The 17,776-nt window shown below is 31.8% G+C and overlaps 1 protein-coding gene across 1 annotated transcript; it reads right to left on the minus strand.

Annotated features, from left to right (window-relative positions):
- Window positions 1-9,396: 9,396 nt before the first annotated feature.
- On the minus strand, window positions 9,397-17,346 carry LOC118185638 (cuticle protein 14-like). The gene is made up of 3 exons (XM_035355528.2): window positions 17,210-17,346; window positions 14,920-15,024; window positions 9,397-10,360 (listed from the first exon to the last, which is right to left on the minus strand). The coding sequence occupies exons 1-3, from the start codon at window positions 17,213-17,215 to the stop codon at window positions 9,944-9,946; spliced, it is 528 nt and encodes a 175-aa protein (XP_035211419.1). The 5' UTR covers window positions 17,216-17,346; the 3' UTR covers window positions 9,397-9,943.
- Window positions 17,347-17,776: the final 430 nt, after the last annotated feature.

The following is a 17,776-nucleotide window of genomic DNA, read 5'->3' on the forward strand; positions in this document are numbered from 1 at the left end:
TGTGCATTGCGAATAATGATATCAGTTTAAAACTTTTCAAGTAAAATAATAGCTATTAATTAATTTAATAATTAAGCCTAAAATAATAATTAAAAATTAACGCTAAAATTAAACTATTTACGCAATTTTGAAACTAATTTTTATATTTTTTAATTACCTTCTTAATGAAGTTTCATCTCTTTTCAAACAACTATTCTATCTGTTGGTTTTTTCATCTCGTTTCTAAGTGTCCTAAAATTACTGGTAGCTTTATTGATCACTACTTTTCACTTCAAGAGTTTTTCTTAGAACTTGCTGTGCTTTTCTAGATTCGATTGATGTCTGCTATGAATTGGAACACGTTCCAAAAATTAATTTTTATAAATTTTAATTCAACTGATATCTGAAACATTAACTACAACTTGTATAATTAAGACACAATAACACGCCGAACAAATACTAATTCAGAAGTCAAACAACAAAAATCAGCGTTATATTCACAAAATTTTCACAGGACTAGTTTCGATGGTTTTACCGAACCATCATCTTCAGCTGCAAAACCGCAAATGAACAAGATAGGAAATAATGATTAGATAAGATAAGGAAGCCTGGACAAGAATAAGCAAGTGGCGCCATCTGTTGGCGAAACCAGAACTAAAACATAATTTCTCTAAAAGCCGAAGGCAAATTTGGATTGGAACCCAACATTATTAATCAAGCAGTTAAAAAATTATGATTGCATTATGATTGGATAAACATCTATGAAGATAAATTTACATGCATGGAAATAAAGACTGAAAATTCGTCAAGTTCATGCTTTGTTGTCTTCATCTGTAAGCCTTCACTCTCAGCCACGACGACTGTAAGCTGAATCCTCTTCTGTGCTCCCGGAATCATTACATATATACATGTGTGTGTGTGATGAAACAAATTTAGCTGTAATGTTGTAGGTCCATTACTTGTGCCTATTTCAAAATGTTTATATTTCCGACAGCTCTGGAATAAGAAGGGAATAGCAGGCAGTAGTCCATCTACGCTGACGAGTTGAAAGCAAGTGCAGTTGAGTTCAGGATGAAATCTTAATTCAGAATGAGTTATGAGTTAGTTTTGGTTCTCAGTGCATATGATTGGATAGTTAATACTGCTGTAAAACTCTTATTGGATGTTTTAAAGATAAAGCGTTAAAACAGAACCAAATGAAGAAAAATGTAAATCAAAATTTTGGCCAATATAATTAAATTACTGTAAAGTACAATTTTTAAATATAGGAATTTAAAAAACAAATGCAAAATCAGAGTCGTATTATTTTCAGCATTTCAGCATTTGATTATACCTATTGTTAAATAAATACAAATAAATTAAATATATTCGTTGTGAATAAGATAAATTCATTCTAAAAAGTATTTCTTGTGCAGATAATATATTTAAGAGGGAACAGTTATTATGTGAAATTTAACACATAAATGTGTAGATTGCAAATTTACTTTGAATTAACCTGTCCAATGTATAGAACATCCTCATACAACTACAAATGCAAGACATGCTTAAAGTGCGGCAAAAATTATGTGAACTGACATAAATATTACTGGAAGCCCATTGGTCTATTCTAGAAGCCACTCCCTAGGTGGCGGTACAGATGCGCACTTACGAAGCATACTCTCCGGGATTCAAACACTTGGGCTTCCAATTAGCAGCCGATTGTGCTGCCAATTGGGCTGCGAAATCAAGTGACACAGAAGGGAAAATTCTTTACAGGCACTGACCTAAAATAAAAAGTGAAAATACAAATTCATTTTAAATATTGCTGTAATTGCTATTTCGATTTTAGCAATGACAAGCTAAAGGGTGAATTAACGTTTCGCCACTTAAAAGCAGATGTTATGTTATGGTCTGATACGTAGCGTTATTGATATTTTCAGAACGTCTTAAATGAAGCGTTACTTACTCTTAGTTTCTGGTAACCCTGAATACTTTCTAACAATTTTTTCGTTTGTTTCTTTCTAGGCTTTAACGTCTATTATACTGTACTTCTCAAATGAAACAATGTTCTCTTTTTTTTATTGCAGGCAATGTATCCCTTAAGATTGCATTAAAAAAAGGGCGCAATAAAATATATTCGAAGTTCGAACAATAAAAGATACTTTGAGTAATAATGCAATATTTTGCACTATTCGAAGTTCCTTTAAGTATTAATTGGTTCCAGAGACATTGAACCAGTATAAAAATTGAAAAACATAACTCTCTAACTAAAAACAAAATTGATCAAGAGACAACCTTCAGCGAAAGTATAAAAAATTAAAATTTGTGCATGGGTTCACTGAAAAAAAAAAAAAAAAAAAAAAAAAAAAAAAAAAAAAATGGATGTGTACACCACATGACTTCCTTCTACGGAATATTAAATTATACGCATTTTTTTCTTCCATTTCGTTTAAACTTATTGGATTCAATTAAATCTACTTCGCCGACAGCGCATAAACCACAATAGAATAAATGCATTCTTTAAAATTCGCTCTATTTGTTTAACATAGCGACACTCTGGCGCTAGGTTCAATTAACAGTATTATATTTCGTTCATATTATAACTTATAATGCACAAAATTGATATCATTTAAAGAATTATCTAATCGTTGCCACATGTTCTATTCAAATACTATAATAAAGCTAGAACGATCTATAAAAGAAATTAAGCAAGCAAAACAAAAAAAAGAAATAATTTTTCACACATGATTGATTATTTCTCATCCAATTAATTCAGTTCTAACTTCGCGACAAGGCAAAAATACATAAAAACTCAAAATATCTGTATTAAAAATTACTAACTATTAAAAATTAAATTACTAATTATTAAAAACTAAATTATTAAAAATTAAGTAAATCTTAAACACTTATTTCCTTGAACAAATTCCAGAAAGGATTAAGCATGATTTAATTCGCAATAATAAATGAAGGCGTTATCTTTGTTGTTGCGAAGCTACGTATCTCTAGATTGGCGACAAATCCACTATTCTCCTGTTTCAAATGAAAACCAGCAATAAACGCCATCAAAAACATTATTAGTCTTAGCGGAACTTAAACAACTTTAAAATTGTTGATAATTCTAAAAATATTGCATACAGATTTACTAAAGGCATAAAAACCTTAAGCGGAAGACAAGAACAACATAATTCAATTATTTTTAAAGCAAACAATGTACAATTTACAAACATATAATAGTAAAGAAACTGAGATCAGTGAGCCGGGTAACAGAGTGGATATATATATAAATATATTTATATACGTTTGGTGCGGCCGATTGCAATCAAAATACGAGGTGCGCATCTACATGTTATAGTAGTCCTATATACAAAATTTCAACGTTCTGAGGCTACTCGTTTTTGAGTTATTCGAGATACGTTCGTACATACGTTCGTACAGACGCCACGAAAAATTCTCTTCAGAATTCATTTTAAAGCAGTTTTATAATTTTTTTGGAGGAAAAGAGTCTTTTATTCTGTCCTTACGTACAGATATCACGCAAAAACATCTTTAAATTGCATTCGAAAGAGGTCAAAATGGATATTTGCGTTGAAATTTGCTCCCTGAAACGTTTCGCGATTACAATACTTCCTTTTTACTTCGTACGAGGAAGCAAAAAAACTCTAATTAAGTTGTTTATTTATCTATAAAAAGGTTGTAAGGATTATGCTAATTTTATTAAAAATTTTAAGTTAAAGTTCCTTTCCTGTCAAATTCTTAACTTCAACTTACTACTTCCGGCCAGAACGTAGTTTTGGAGTTTTTCTGAATACTTAATGAGGAGGAGCGGTATTTAAACCGCGAAGTTACTTTCGCGTGAGAGAGAATCAGAGTTCCTGATTTACGCGCGACTGCCTTGTGGCCACTCTCTCTCTCAAAGCTGTTATTAGGCTCGGCCGTTCTCAGGTCCTTGCTAAGCTTCGTAGTCAAATAAAGTTAAGCGTCCAACTCGATTAGAATCTTGATAGCTTCGGCTATATTTCTTTAGTTAATCTTAGTTTTAGTTTAATTCTTAGTCTCTTAAGTTCAAGCCCAAGTGTCGGCTTTGATTGTACACTCCAAGACGGAGTTTTGTTAAATCTTATTGGAATAAATAATAAAGGGTTAGTTACCCTTCCATCTTGTTGTTTCTTGTCACACGAACTTTAGCGATTATTCGCTAACTAGTTCTTAAGATTCGTCACCTTCTGCAATAACTGAGAATTACACTAGTGTGAATCTTACAAGGTAAAGGAAAAAGTTCTGTAATATGTGAGTATAAACATTAAAAATAACAAAACTTACATTATGTAAACTACGTGATTAAAAATGCAGGAGATATTTTGATTTCAATGATCCTCTAAAAGTTTTTTTATATGAGATTTAATATTTTAAAATAACTCTTCTTCGAAAGGAACTGTCAACGTATTTCCTTTACCGCGTTAAAAAGAATTCTTTCAAAAGTTAGCGTTTGGAAGTTTCCAGTTTGAAAGTATTTGCATGATTTGACTTCATTAACACAATCTCTCATAGAGATTGACTTGACAACTAATCTGTTCGAAAACATTATATTAATAGTTTATTAATTTAAATGTGGTGATTCCTTTCTTTACAAGTAAATATGATCTGACCAGCATTCTTCCGCCATTTTTATGATCAATGTTTGATATTGTAACGGGTTGTAGAAATGAATATTTTAACTATGTAATAAAATTTTTATTTATTTATCTTGCAATAAAAACGTAACCGGAAGCAGTTAAGTCGGTTAAGTTAGCAAGAAGCAGTTGAGTATGCTAGGTTCCTTACGAATTCAACATTTCTATTTAGTTGACGCTAAAATAGTGTCAATATTAATGGTTTGCAGTTATTGCTCATAATCATTGGTAGCTTAAATCAATAGCGCAGCCTAAATTTAGAACTTAAATTAATTTTTTTTTGTTTTAGTAGAATAGTATGGGTTACTTTAGGAGCATAAACTCAGCTCCAAACTCCTAACAGACGCAAAGCGAGTTATCAATGTCTGAAGTAACTACATAGAGTTGAAAAGTTTTAAAGAAACTGTTCATTAAAACAGAGCTCTGAACATAAATGCGCATCTTATGCTAATAGACTCAACCGCCACTCGTGGCGATGTAACTTCAATAACACGTAGCAGGAAACGAAGGACGGGGATACCAGTAGTTTACCGTCATGTTGGGCAGTTAGCCAGGTGTAGCCAGGCTTCTCGCTGTTCTAAAATCCCCTTCGCGCTGTGTTTTGGAAAGGAATGCAAAGGAGATTTAGTAAGAATGATGTAAAAAAAAAAAAACTGCATATTGCTATAGAACGTGCCGTGCGCCTGAGAAAAACGAGAAATTACGTGACATCACACCGATCTAGCCAGTGTGCTGCCAGTATATCCAGGAGTCTTGAATTTTGTGATGAGTGCCTGTTTAATGATATACTGTTGGTACGGGATTCTTCATCTGTATTATCCGGAAATCTGAGATGGTGGCTGGGTGTCAGTGAACAGCTCGTCAGGTAATATTCCGGAGTTCCCGTGTTACAGCAGATGCTTCAAAGTGCCGTGGATTCAATTTCGGATACGTGAACCTTGATTTCAGTGTGTTTTAATTTCGTCTTTTGTCCTGCCTCATATTAAGAAAACCGTATCATTAGCCTAAAAAATAACTGAAGTGTAACTGGGCTATTCTTCGTTAACGATATTAATTGAATTTCCGGTTCCACAGGATAGGCTCAGCGCATGAGTCATGTGAGCAACCTCTATCCTGTATTCTACTAATGTATCAGAGTCATGCATTATCAGGAACGGTATGTTGCTGAGGTATTTTCGAAAATAAAATATATATTGCTAGGGCATTTTGCGTCTCGTAGAGTATGCAGAATCGCGGGCCACCAGAGGGCGTTTAGTGTTCTTCGGAGGTCGAGCCTTAGAAGTACTGAGTGATATCTGTTTAACTTATTGGTCAAAATACTGTTTTTTAGGTAAACGAGGCCACAGACTATTAAGGTCGATTTACTATTTCGAACATGTATTTAAGGCTCATTAGCTCATGAGGTTTGAATAAAAGATAAATTTTAGTTTTATAATAAGCAAATTAAACTGCGTTTTTGTCTTAAAACTAAGGTATTAAAATATTGACGTTATAATTTCGTATTAGCATTAAACATGATTCTTAAGTGCTGTTAAAAATGTAGAGTCGCTATATATATTTTTTTTTTCTTGTGATGTCAGGAAACGTGAAAATTGTGTACGACCTTCACCGGACTTCGAACCCGGGCCTTCCGAATGCGCGCGGAGTGTGCAACCATTATCCCACAAGGGCATGCTGGAAGAAGAGAGAAAATACCTTATAAGAAAAATAGATTTCGCTAGATTTATTAATTTATAAAATTGTTAATAAAATTTTCTAATGAAATAGAAACTAAAAATAATTAAAAAATGAAATTTATATCAGCTATTCTGCATACTTGTATATAAATCTGCATGCTTATAAATCATTATAGTTTTTGAAATTACTGTAATACGAGTTTTCTCTAAATTTAAATTTTCGTATGGGAACTGCTGTTAATAGATTACAATACTTTGGTTCTACGCTATCAAAATAGTAAAAATAACTATGTAATTAAAACCTAATTGTGTAGTTAAATGAAAAGCTTAGTAGCTAAAGTCAGCTTAAAAGCACAACAGAAGTATTTACGGGCTTTACTTATAAGTTATTTCTTCCGCCTTCGTGGTGTAGTGGTCAATATGCTCGACAAGTCCGTGGTTCGAGTCCCCGCGAGGGCTTTACTCATTTTTCATCTCGCCTGCTTCAAAAATAACTAATGCATCTACATTGGCGCCCGAACTAAAAAATGGTGATGGATGATGCGTCTCCACCACCAGGATTTGGCGACTGGGTCCCCTAATCCCCAGTTGCGCCTCAAAAAAGGGGGAGTATATAAGGTATTTCTCCCTCCTTCTTAGCATGCTTTTGTGGTGTAGTGGTCAGCACGCCCGACACGTATTCGAGAGGTCCGTGGTTCGAATCCCGGAGAGGGCATTGCTCATTTTTCACATCTCCTGCTTCAAAATAACATGATGTCTCTACATACTTAATTATAGTTCCTATTTTGTTCGCCTCTAGTGTTAAATAAATGTGCTGTTATTCCGTTTAAGGGGGCTCATACACCTTAAACCCCTCATGATCTTCGAATATGTGACTGTTGCAAGAATTGGGATATTTGAATTATTCATTTTAAAAACAATTACTTCCAACTTTTTACAGCTGACTACGTAATATAACTGCTCTGGGAACTAGTAAACAGAAAGTTTGTGTTGCCACAAATATTTTTGTAATTTAATCCGCTTTGCAACAAAAGTTTTCGCCATGTTTTCACTTCGCGCGTATGATATTGTAAAAATGGCTAACAGTACATACTTGAAATTTGATGGAATTCTTTATATGGGCACTATTTTCTAACTGAACCAAAAATCGGATGAATATTTTAATATTAAAAAATTTTATGTACGAAAACATTACAATTTTTTTAATAAAATACATTTTATAAACTCAACTCCAAAGAAAATAAAAATTTAACATGATATTCTTAGAATTTTTGGTTCACAGTAATTTCCAAATGTTATGATAGCTATATATTAAATATGGAATTAAATTATACAACAGAATGTTTTAAACTGTGCGCGCAAGGTGGAAGCGTGACGCAAATTTTTGTCAAAAAGCGGATTAAATTATAAAAATATTTGTGGCAACACAAACTTTCTCATTACTATTTCAGAGAGCAGCTATATTATGTAGTCAGCTGTACAAAGTTGGAAGTAATTGCTTTTAAAATAAATAAGTTATCCCAATTCTTGCAACAGTTAGATAATCGAAGATCTTGTGGGTTTTAAGGTGTAAGAGTCCGCTTAAATTACTCTTTAATTACTCCCATTTAAATTACTCTTTAATTGAATTTTTTTTTACAATTAAAGGTATTACAGCTGGGTAATTGAGGTTGAATCGTTGCCTTGTTTAAACATCGTGATAGCGGTTAGGTGCAAGATCATTGTCCCTTTTGCTTATTTTTTTATTTATGTATATCATTGAAATAGTTTTTTTAAAATTTAACATGTCTGAAACTGGCATTACACTTATAGGATATAAAGCAGTATTATAATAAAAACGACACTGAAGAATAATGTGACATAAATGTTATATGATAATTTTTAAATCCCCAAAATGATAAAGTTATATATGCATTTTTAATTTAAATTACCAGACTAAAATATTCGCTCAGTATTTTAAGTAACTGTTTCTTTCATTAAATAGTACTATTGTAATAAAATGTTATTTTGCCAGTTAATGAAAGTAAACAAAGTGGAATTATTAATTTCCTGTTTTGTCAGTCATCAGATTTTAAAATTTGTGACTTACTTTTGTATCTTATAAATTTTTATATCTTATTTCTTTTATTCAAAAGAATGAACTAATATATTCAAATTTTGAACATAAGTAACAATATAAAAAATTTCTAAGAATTTTTGAAAGCATCAATTTTTATCAATAATGTTGTTTTATTACAGGTCAGCAGACCGTATCTTTAGAAATGGAATAGCTTAGGGTCTTACTATTAATGTTTCATATTTTAATAAATTTATTGCAAAATGAGCATAGATTTTTCTAATTAGCTCCTAGATCTCATTTTTATAATTTGAAATTAAAAAAATTAGTTTCCCAATGTCAGATTAAATAAAATAAATTTTGAAATTTAGTTGCATTTTCCAACACCTAATGTCTTTAGGACACAATAGTTATTGTTTGCTTTTTTTTTTTTTTTTTTTGCTTTTTTCTTGATTCTTTTTGCTTTTTTTTTTCAAATGTAAGAATTTTCAATTGTAAGTCTTCTCGTTATGAAATTATAAAAACAAAATTATTTTAATGATCCAAACTTATTTTGAAGGTCAGAACACCTGAAATATGTTTCTCTCATTACTCGTTTTCTCATTTTAGTTTTTTTTAAAGACAAATACCACCATCCTCACAAAAAGAAATTTGAAGAAAAAGTTGTAGTTATCTCCAAGCGTAATTGATAAAACTGATTTTTTAAATTTTTAAAATTTGGGTTTTGTAGGATGTCCTATGTCTTAAATTCTAAATACATCTATGACTTCAGCTCTGTTTTGTCAAGTACTTATCTTGAATTTCGGGAAGTTAGAAATTTCAAAAATTTTAAATATCGGCAATTTTTAGAAGAAATGATTACAGTTAGACTGCTGTCTGAGTTTTCTAAATATTTAGTATCATGATGTGAGGATGGAAGGTACATTTTTATTTACTTGATAAACACGTTCAAATTAATTGATGTAAAAACATTTAAATTCCCACTTGGAATAAATTTGAAAGAAATATTATATTTCATCGGAAATAATGAAACAAATACTCTTGAAACGTATTTTATTTTCATCAGAATCATGATAAAATCAATGACACATAAACAGGCATTAAGAAACATATGTTTGTGATACTTGGTTATTCTGAATTAGAAGAACCTATAAAAATATGAATATTTAGTATGAAGAGAAATTCCATGAAATTTGAAGAAATGAAAGGAAAGAAATGGCTGAAGAGATGGACTCGCAAATCTAAATAAATATTAACTTAACATGGTAAGCTTGACTGGAAACTTTGTACCTTAAGAACATTTTGTGATATAGTAGGCTACTATGGTACGGTAAGCCTTGACTAGCTACCTAGAGTAACAGCTATATTTGTCGAAAGAAATTAAAGAATCTTGCTTGCATAGTTTGACTTAAAAGACATTTTTCCTGCCTTGCACTAAGGAGAGGTAAACCGAGTTTCTGAGGAAAAGCCAATAAGCAGAATGCAGTAGAAGGAAAAGAAAACATAAATTACTCTTCGTCTTTTCATTTAGAAGTATAAACTATTTAACATTAACTTTGTCACTTGTTTTGTACACTGAATGTTTAATAGTGGTAGGCATATCCATAGCGAGGGGCAGCTAAATGGTGAGAAGCATATGCTACTGGAGCTGGTGCCGCGTATGCTAAATGAGCTGGTGCAGCGTAGGCGATATGTGCAGGTGCGGCTGCCAGAGCAGGAGCAGCATAGGCTATGGCGTGATGTGCAGGAGCTACAGCGAGACCAGCCTTGTTGATTGAAGCGTGAGCGGGATCTTTGGGCTCTAAGCCTGGTTCGTTGCTCTTGATATCAGCACGGAATCCAGCAGCATCAGCAACGTAGTTAACGACACGAACACGTCCATCAGCATCCCTCAGTCCGTAAGAACCAGCAACATTGCCATGGCCATCTCCAGATTCTTTTCGGAAGGATCCCCCACTAAGATGTCCCTCATCGTAACCAAAGTTGTAGCCTCCTAGGCTCTAGAAAAAATAATAATACAAACATGAAAATATACATCGAAAACTAAAAAGAACGGAAAAGAAAGAGCGTACTGCGTAAATTTGTGGGTAAATTTCAAAATTTTCCAAGTTCTAAGAGAGATAACTAGTAAAGAAACAAAATAACAATGTTTTCAAAGTTAACAGAAGACAGAAAATAATTTATCTCGCCCCAACATTAAAAGCGACATGTTTTAGAACGGAAACTTTAGGACTTTGCTAAACGGTAACTTTTTCGTTTCACACTACAAAATAGCGCAAACTGCGAGACTGCAGTTCAAATACCTTTTCTACTACCAAGAGTCAGTTCTGAGAGATATCTCTACATTCAGCTGGGTAATTTATTAGATGCGGTATGAACCTTGGTTTAACAAGCAAAAGGATTTGCTGGAAGCGTTGCATTTGAATGTTGCATACATCTCAACTTTCAAGTACAGCTATGCAAAAACGCTCATGCCAGAGATTTCATGCATGACCACGATTTTGAAGAGATATAATATTTTGAGACCAAAACAACTTTTGAATGCGTCCAAGAATTTTTATTGGCTAATAATATTATTTAAGCTCTTACCTGAAGTAAAGTATTCTAAGCTTAAATATATGCATAAGAGAATTTCCTTCTACATTCTCTTAAAGATTTTTAAATGTGTAAATTATTAAATTAAATTTTACTAAATTAAATTTATTTAAAATTTTATGAATTAAATATATTCTAAATTCGATTTTTCTGCTAGCTTTATTAGCAGTATAGTGTGTTTAGCTACATTTCATTTTTAGAATATGTTTAGCTACATTTCTCATCGCTGCAACTATATGCTTAATCATTTGTGACAATCTTGCCTCGAAATCATGCATTCATATGACACTAATCATACATTTCTTCGCTTCTCTCTTTCTCTTCCTGGCTTTAGTCCACCTTTCCATTTTCTGATACTATATCTAGCTCTTAGATATCGTTTAACGTTTTTGCTCCATTTTACTCCATTTAATTTTTTACTTTCTTTTAAGAAGTAAAGGAAATATTGTAATCGTGAAAATTTTTGGGTATTGTATTTCAACGGAAATATAAATTTTGACTATTTCTGAATCCATTTGGACTTTTTTTTTCGTGACGTCTATACGTATCCCCAGAACAAATGACCTTTCAAAAGCGATTGCATAATAGATTAAAAGTGGATTCAAAAGGGAATTTTTTCGTTTGTTTGTACGTATGTACATATGTACATATGTACGTAAGCATGTATGTACATATGTACGTATGTATGCATCTCACCTAACTCAAAAACAATTAGCCGTAGAATGTTGAAATTTTGTATATAGGACATCTTTAAAATCTAATTGTGCACCTCCATATCCATATATATATATATATATATACATGTATATATATATACATATATATATATGTGCACACTATTAACCGGCTTTTATTTTCGCAGTCGGTGATAGTAGTCATGTACTTCGAATAACATATGTGTGTAAAATCATGAAAATATTCACGTTTTAGAATGGCAAATTTAAGAAGAAATCAGCTTTCGACAAACAACGAAATCTAACTTTTAATGTGTTCTCCGGTTTTCTATACTTATATACAGGAAAGTTTTGTAATTCTTATGAAAAACAAAGTTATAAAAAAGTTTGACACCCGTACGAAAGAAAGTTTTACTTCCGCGAGAAAAAAAATTGACCGGGATATTTAATTTCAAAATTTACAATATTTGATGCCATTTTCAATTTACTTTGAGAGAATAGTTACTCAATTTAGGATAACTCTAAGAAATAAGTTTAAACGAAGTACTGCAAAAAATATGTACAATTTAGGTCGTCGTACAAGGAAGTCGTGTTATGTCCTCATGAGATTTTTTAATAAAAGAATAATTAATACATCCATATAAAATCCCTCATTCGTCGTCTATTCAATTAAATCTATCTATTGTAAACATATTCTACAATTAAGAAGACACATGAAATCAATAAATTAACTAAGGTAAGGAAATTAGCTTTTTAGGTGAATCGTTTCAGAGTGTTTCTACAAATTTATATATTTTTGGTTTCAGTTTTTGAATGCGTTAAAGCCGAAGATTTGTTACAACCTTTTCTGTAATAAAAATTCTTATGAGGAGAGATGCGAGATAAAAGTTGCATATAGTACGTGATTTAATTTGTTTGAATATTTAAAAAAAGTTATATATATATATGTAATAATAAAATTCCATAGTCAAGAATACACTTAAAATTCTAACTGTATGTTCTTTTCATTTTTAATGGCGACGGTCTCTTATTTGAAAGTATGTGGAATTAAATCCACAGCCCCGTAGTCAAGTTGTTTTTCCCGCGTTTTTCTACACGTACAGTTATAGAATTTTCTGGAGATATTTAAAGCGAACTGGAAAGGCTGACGAGGCTGACGTCATTTCTTGGAAGCTCCGCCTTTCCAGAGGCTATAAAAGGACTCGCAAAGGAGTATCGGGGTCTTTTCTTTAATGTGATGATGCAGTAAACTTCATACAAAAAGTTATTAGTAATTCTTTTCTATTTACTCCGGAATTATGATTTTTGTAATTGCTATTTCCCCTGAAATATAATAAATGGATCCTGTTTTTTAAACTTATCGTCTGATAATTTAAGCTACGACTACATCTATGATTCTTCAATCTATTTATTCTGGACAAAGGCTGGTACATCACATATATATACACATATCTTGTGTTAGCATAAATATTACCTCTGAAATTTGTCATTATGGAATAAAAATCATAAAATAATTTTTAGCTCTCCGTAACTCCTTTACTAAAATCTTTAAATAATTTATGGTACTATAAAATTATTAGTGAAACTGCTTCTTTATTGATGCAAATATAAATTAAAATTCGTTTTCTAAGTAGAAAGCACCTTATTATTGTAGCTTCTGTCCAAACTAGAAGCCTAATTTTCTGAGTTTTCCCGCTTCTGCATAGCATATTGTCTCTAATGCTATATCGTGGAACGGATGAATAAAACTTCAATTTATTTTTGTTATCTTTTGCTTGAATGAAGCTAAAAATTTGCAATGCTGTTACATAATACTTTACTTAGTAAATTCGATTTTGATTTACCCAATCCTTTTTTTTTATTTCCCTATTACATATTTTCTTAAATAAAATTAAACTCATATATATATAAAAGGAAATGTAATTCGAAGTGTAAGTGATAGTAAATGATCTTACTTTTCTTTCCGAAATTTTTACAATAATTTTATGATTGTTTTTATGATGATAATGATGACTTTTTTAAATAAAATAATAAAAAGATTATGAATGCTGAAAGTATTCTAAAATTATTTTGATTATTATTTAAGAAACAAACGTAGTCGAATAAAACTTTTCTGCTCGTTAAAGGCAATAATTAAACATATACTAAGGGGCTATTTAACAGATAGAAAATGTTTCAGTATATTGCTCATAAAACCATTTCAAACCTACATAAAGTTATTAACTCGTGGTTTTATTAGAAAAAAAAATCTGAAATGTTTCAGATTTTAAATTACGTCCAAAGGAGCGTTTTTTAACATTTTGTGTGTTACCTTTCTTTATTAAATATCATGTTCCTCGCACTTAAACCATAAGATCCAGTGCAACAGCAATATCGCAAAATAGTTTTAAAACGAGCATATCTTTAGAATTTCCGATACAGAGACTCACGCGCTGGAGATAAAAATGTTTTTTCTGCACAACGCTGCCATTGCTCGCTTTGAAATCCTTGAGTTTGTTAATCAAAAATTCGTCAAAGTTTTAAAAAATAGGAAATCGATCATAAAACAAATTTCAAATTTCAAATTTGGTCTTCCACATGCTCATATTCGTTGGAGGATTACGTTATTCAAAATTCGATGAATCTATGTACCGTTGTTTTATCACAATACGAGAAATATACATACATTTACGCAGATTTTTCATTATTTAATTTCTTCAAATATAATGCAGGACTCCAACATTTTGTGGCAACAGTTTGAAAAGTGAACCGACATTTATGAGTCCGACGCAAAATGCCAAAACGAAACTAATAGTCCTTCGGGATTCAAATCCCTTTGGACTAATAAACACTACATGAAAATATTAATGTTTTGAAATCATAGTTTTTAACATTTTGCTGATATTTTACATTAAAATTAATATCTAATTTCTGTTCCAAAGAATTTTATTTTTAACTGTTTCTTAAAATAAAATCTACGTATCTTATAACTGTTAGGGACTAAATATTGTTTTTCCAAACTGTTAGAATTTAAATAACTTCTACAAACTGCCAATAATTTTTAAAAGAGGTATTGTAATCTTTTATCACAGAAAACATTTTATATAATTACAAATTTTTTCTGCAATTCGTGGCAAATTAGAAGTTTTGAATTATTCGAGATATGAGACTCTCCCTCCCACCCAAAATGAGTTAATATTCCATTAAAATATCTTTTAAACTGAGATAAGAAAGTTATTGAGTTCTTGACAAATTTCAAGCTTATCGTGTTATGTTAAGATACTGAATGTTATAAGATTGGAAATACTTACATCTTGACTTCTGTATTGACTGCTAGCGCCTGAACTAATAACCGCAGGATGATGGAGGAGTGCAGTTGCCTGGGAGGCGGCGACGAAAGCGAACAAGATAAGGACCTAAGAATCATAAAAGTACATACGAATAAAGAATACTAAAGGCAGGTTTGGTGACACATAAATTTTTCAACTACTGTAGTGCAAGATATTGTTTAGTTTAATGAAAATTAAATATCAAAGAAAACTTCAAACTAAACCTAAATTTATTAAAGATTGTATCTAAAATAAATGAAAATAACTTGATTAACACTGATAATATATTTTCTAGGTAATTCTAAAACTATTAATCCTCTTTAGTTGTAAATAAAGAAATAAACTGTTATAAAATATTAAGCTTTTTGAAATGATATAAATCTTAGAATTTTTATGTTATTATTATATGGTATATGAAGCAGCATGTAAGAGTAAGAGTTCCGAGTTGTTTTGGGATAATAAACACTAGTAAGAGTGGTTTTGGGAAAATAAACGCTAAGTAATAGGAACAATTAGGATAACTTTTTAATATAAGAAATTTATCACACATTTCTTTCTTTTTGTGAAAGCTTCAGGATTGCCAAATGTCACAGCTGACTGAAGAAAAATCTTAAGCATGTCCACGATTTGGAACACATATAGTATTTTGAGACGAAAACAATTTTTGAATGCGGTCAAGAATTTTTATTGAGTAATACTTACTTAAAGTAAAGTATTCTAAACTTAAATATGTACATAAGAAAAGTTTTAAAACCTTCGGTTTTGCAAATATACTCAGGTTGTAGAGACATTAGGATTAATTGGAAAAGCCGGAGAGATGAAAAATATGCAACCGCCTTCGCCGGGAATCAAACCACGGACCTCTGGAATACCGGCCCAGCGTGTAGAACCACTACACCACGAAGGACGCTTGGAAAGCGGGGGAAATACCTTATATACTCCCCTTTTTAAAGGGCGACTAGAGTTTTAGGGGACCTAGTCGCCAAATCCTGGGTGTGGAGAATCATCATCCACAACCCTTTTAGTTCGGGCGCCACTGTAGAGACATAAAAATTAATTGGAAAATCCGGAGAGATGAAAAATATGCAACCGCCTTCGCCGGAAATCGAACCACGGACCTCTGGAATACTGGCCCAGCGTGCAGAACCACTACACCACGAAGGACGCTTGGAAAGCGGGAGAAATACCTTATAAGGTGAAAATTAGAAGTAGAAATTTATACTTAGTATATCGTTTCTGAACATAGACGTCCAATAAAGATATAGACAAAATATAGAGCTTGTAGAAACAGATGGATTAATATTTCTGAATTGGGCATTTCGAAGATGTGAATTGCAATGCTAGTTGTCAGTATATTTTTCGATTAGAAATTATCTTATGCTATCCAATTACACCTTGCGTTTTGCTGCTATAGATTAAACCTTTCTGAATCGTACGATATAATACTTTGGAGAAAATACTTGAAAGGGAGAAATAAACGATTTTTATTTAACTAATATTCTGTGACATAATTCTTAATAACACCATAATGTATGGTAAAAGGTGCTATTTCTAAGCCTTATTTCATTAGAATGTTGTGTGTTTTAAATTGACCCTGTTAGCTGTTTTAACGTTATCTAAAATTAAATCGATGGAGATGCTTGTTTTATTTGAAAAAAATTGAGGTATTACTAAAATTTTATGAAATCGTTCAAATCTAAGACCTAAAACATCTTGAATTAAAAGCTCATCTATCATATCTTATACTTACATATCGAAATGAAGTTAGTCAAAGTGTGGAATAAAAAATTACAGAAAGCTTTTTGATTGAACCCAGAATGACAATCTTGGTGGAATCTAATATTAACAAAACCCCGTTTATGACATCCACCCTGAAAACATTTTCGCTCTAGGGGAGGGGGGAGAGAGCTGGGACGTATATGACTCTCACTTTCTTGAAATTAAATAAGGCTCAACGACATTTACTCTTAAGTGGAGATTTAAAATTTGCTACTTAATACGAAGCAGCGAATGGCAGACCAGACCCTGTACATTTTATTTTTTGCTCTTTGCTGGCTAAATAACGGATTAACTGGCTGCAAGACTTAAAATGTTAGTCTCTATAACCAACGGAAAAGGTTAATGGAGGTAAAATCAGATTTCGCTAGTAAAAGCAATCTTATTAACAGAACGGTGTAATATCAACTATACTTCTTTTGAAATATCTCGATTAGTAACAAGGATATGAACAGAAACGACGTGTTCCTGTTAGAAAAATCGAAAGCTTTCTCACCTGCATGGTTGAGCTTGCTGTTGATCAAAGCTGAAATAACTGCTGTGGATACTTCGGACGCTCACTGCAGTTTATATACCTTTGGTCATCGAAGGGCCACAACAGGTGTTTTCCTATCAGAATGTACAATGGCACGTGACCTGGGAGATGGCCGAGAGGGTGTAGTCCCTCGATTCCGCTCGCCTTCGAAGGTCATTCGGAAAGAATCGTTGCGTCCGACTTCTTTACGAGGTCAGTAAAAGAAACTAATGAACAAAGAAAGCAGAACCAAAGATCCCCCGAGGATAAATGGAATCTTTACACTTTCTTAACTTTTTCACTTTCTTTTCCTTTAACATGGTTACAGTTCTGCAACTGATTTCAAGTTCTAAAGAAAGCTGAGAAATCTATATCTAAATATTAATAAAGTAGTACAATTGTTTTTTATTCTTGTTATAATTAATGATAACATGAAAGCTGTAAATTCATTAATAGGTTTGCGTCGTCATAAAAGCTTTGTATAAAGCATAAAAATAAAATTTAATAAAATTATGACGTACGAAATGGAATTTTACTTTCGGTTTTTAA

This window comes from Stegodyphus dumicola, chromosome 9 (genome assembly GCF_044657685.1).
Source record: "Stegodyphus dumicola isolate Sdum_Otavi_A_Nest chromosome 9, ASM4465768v1".
NCBI classification, from domain to species: domain Eukaryota; kingdom Metazoa; phylum Arthropoda; class Arachnida; order Araneae; family Eresidae; genus Stegodyphus; species Stegodyphus dumicola.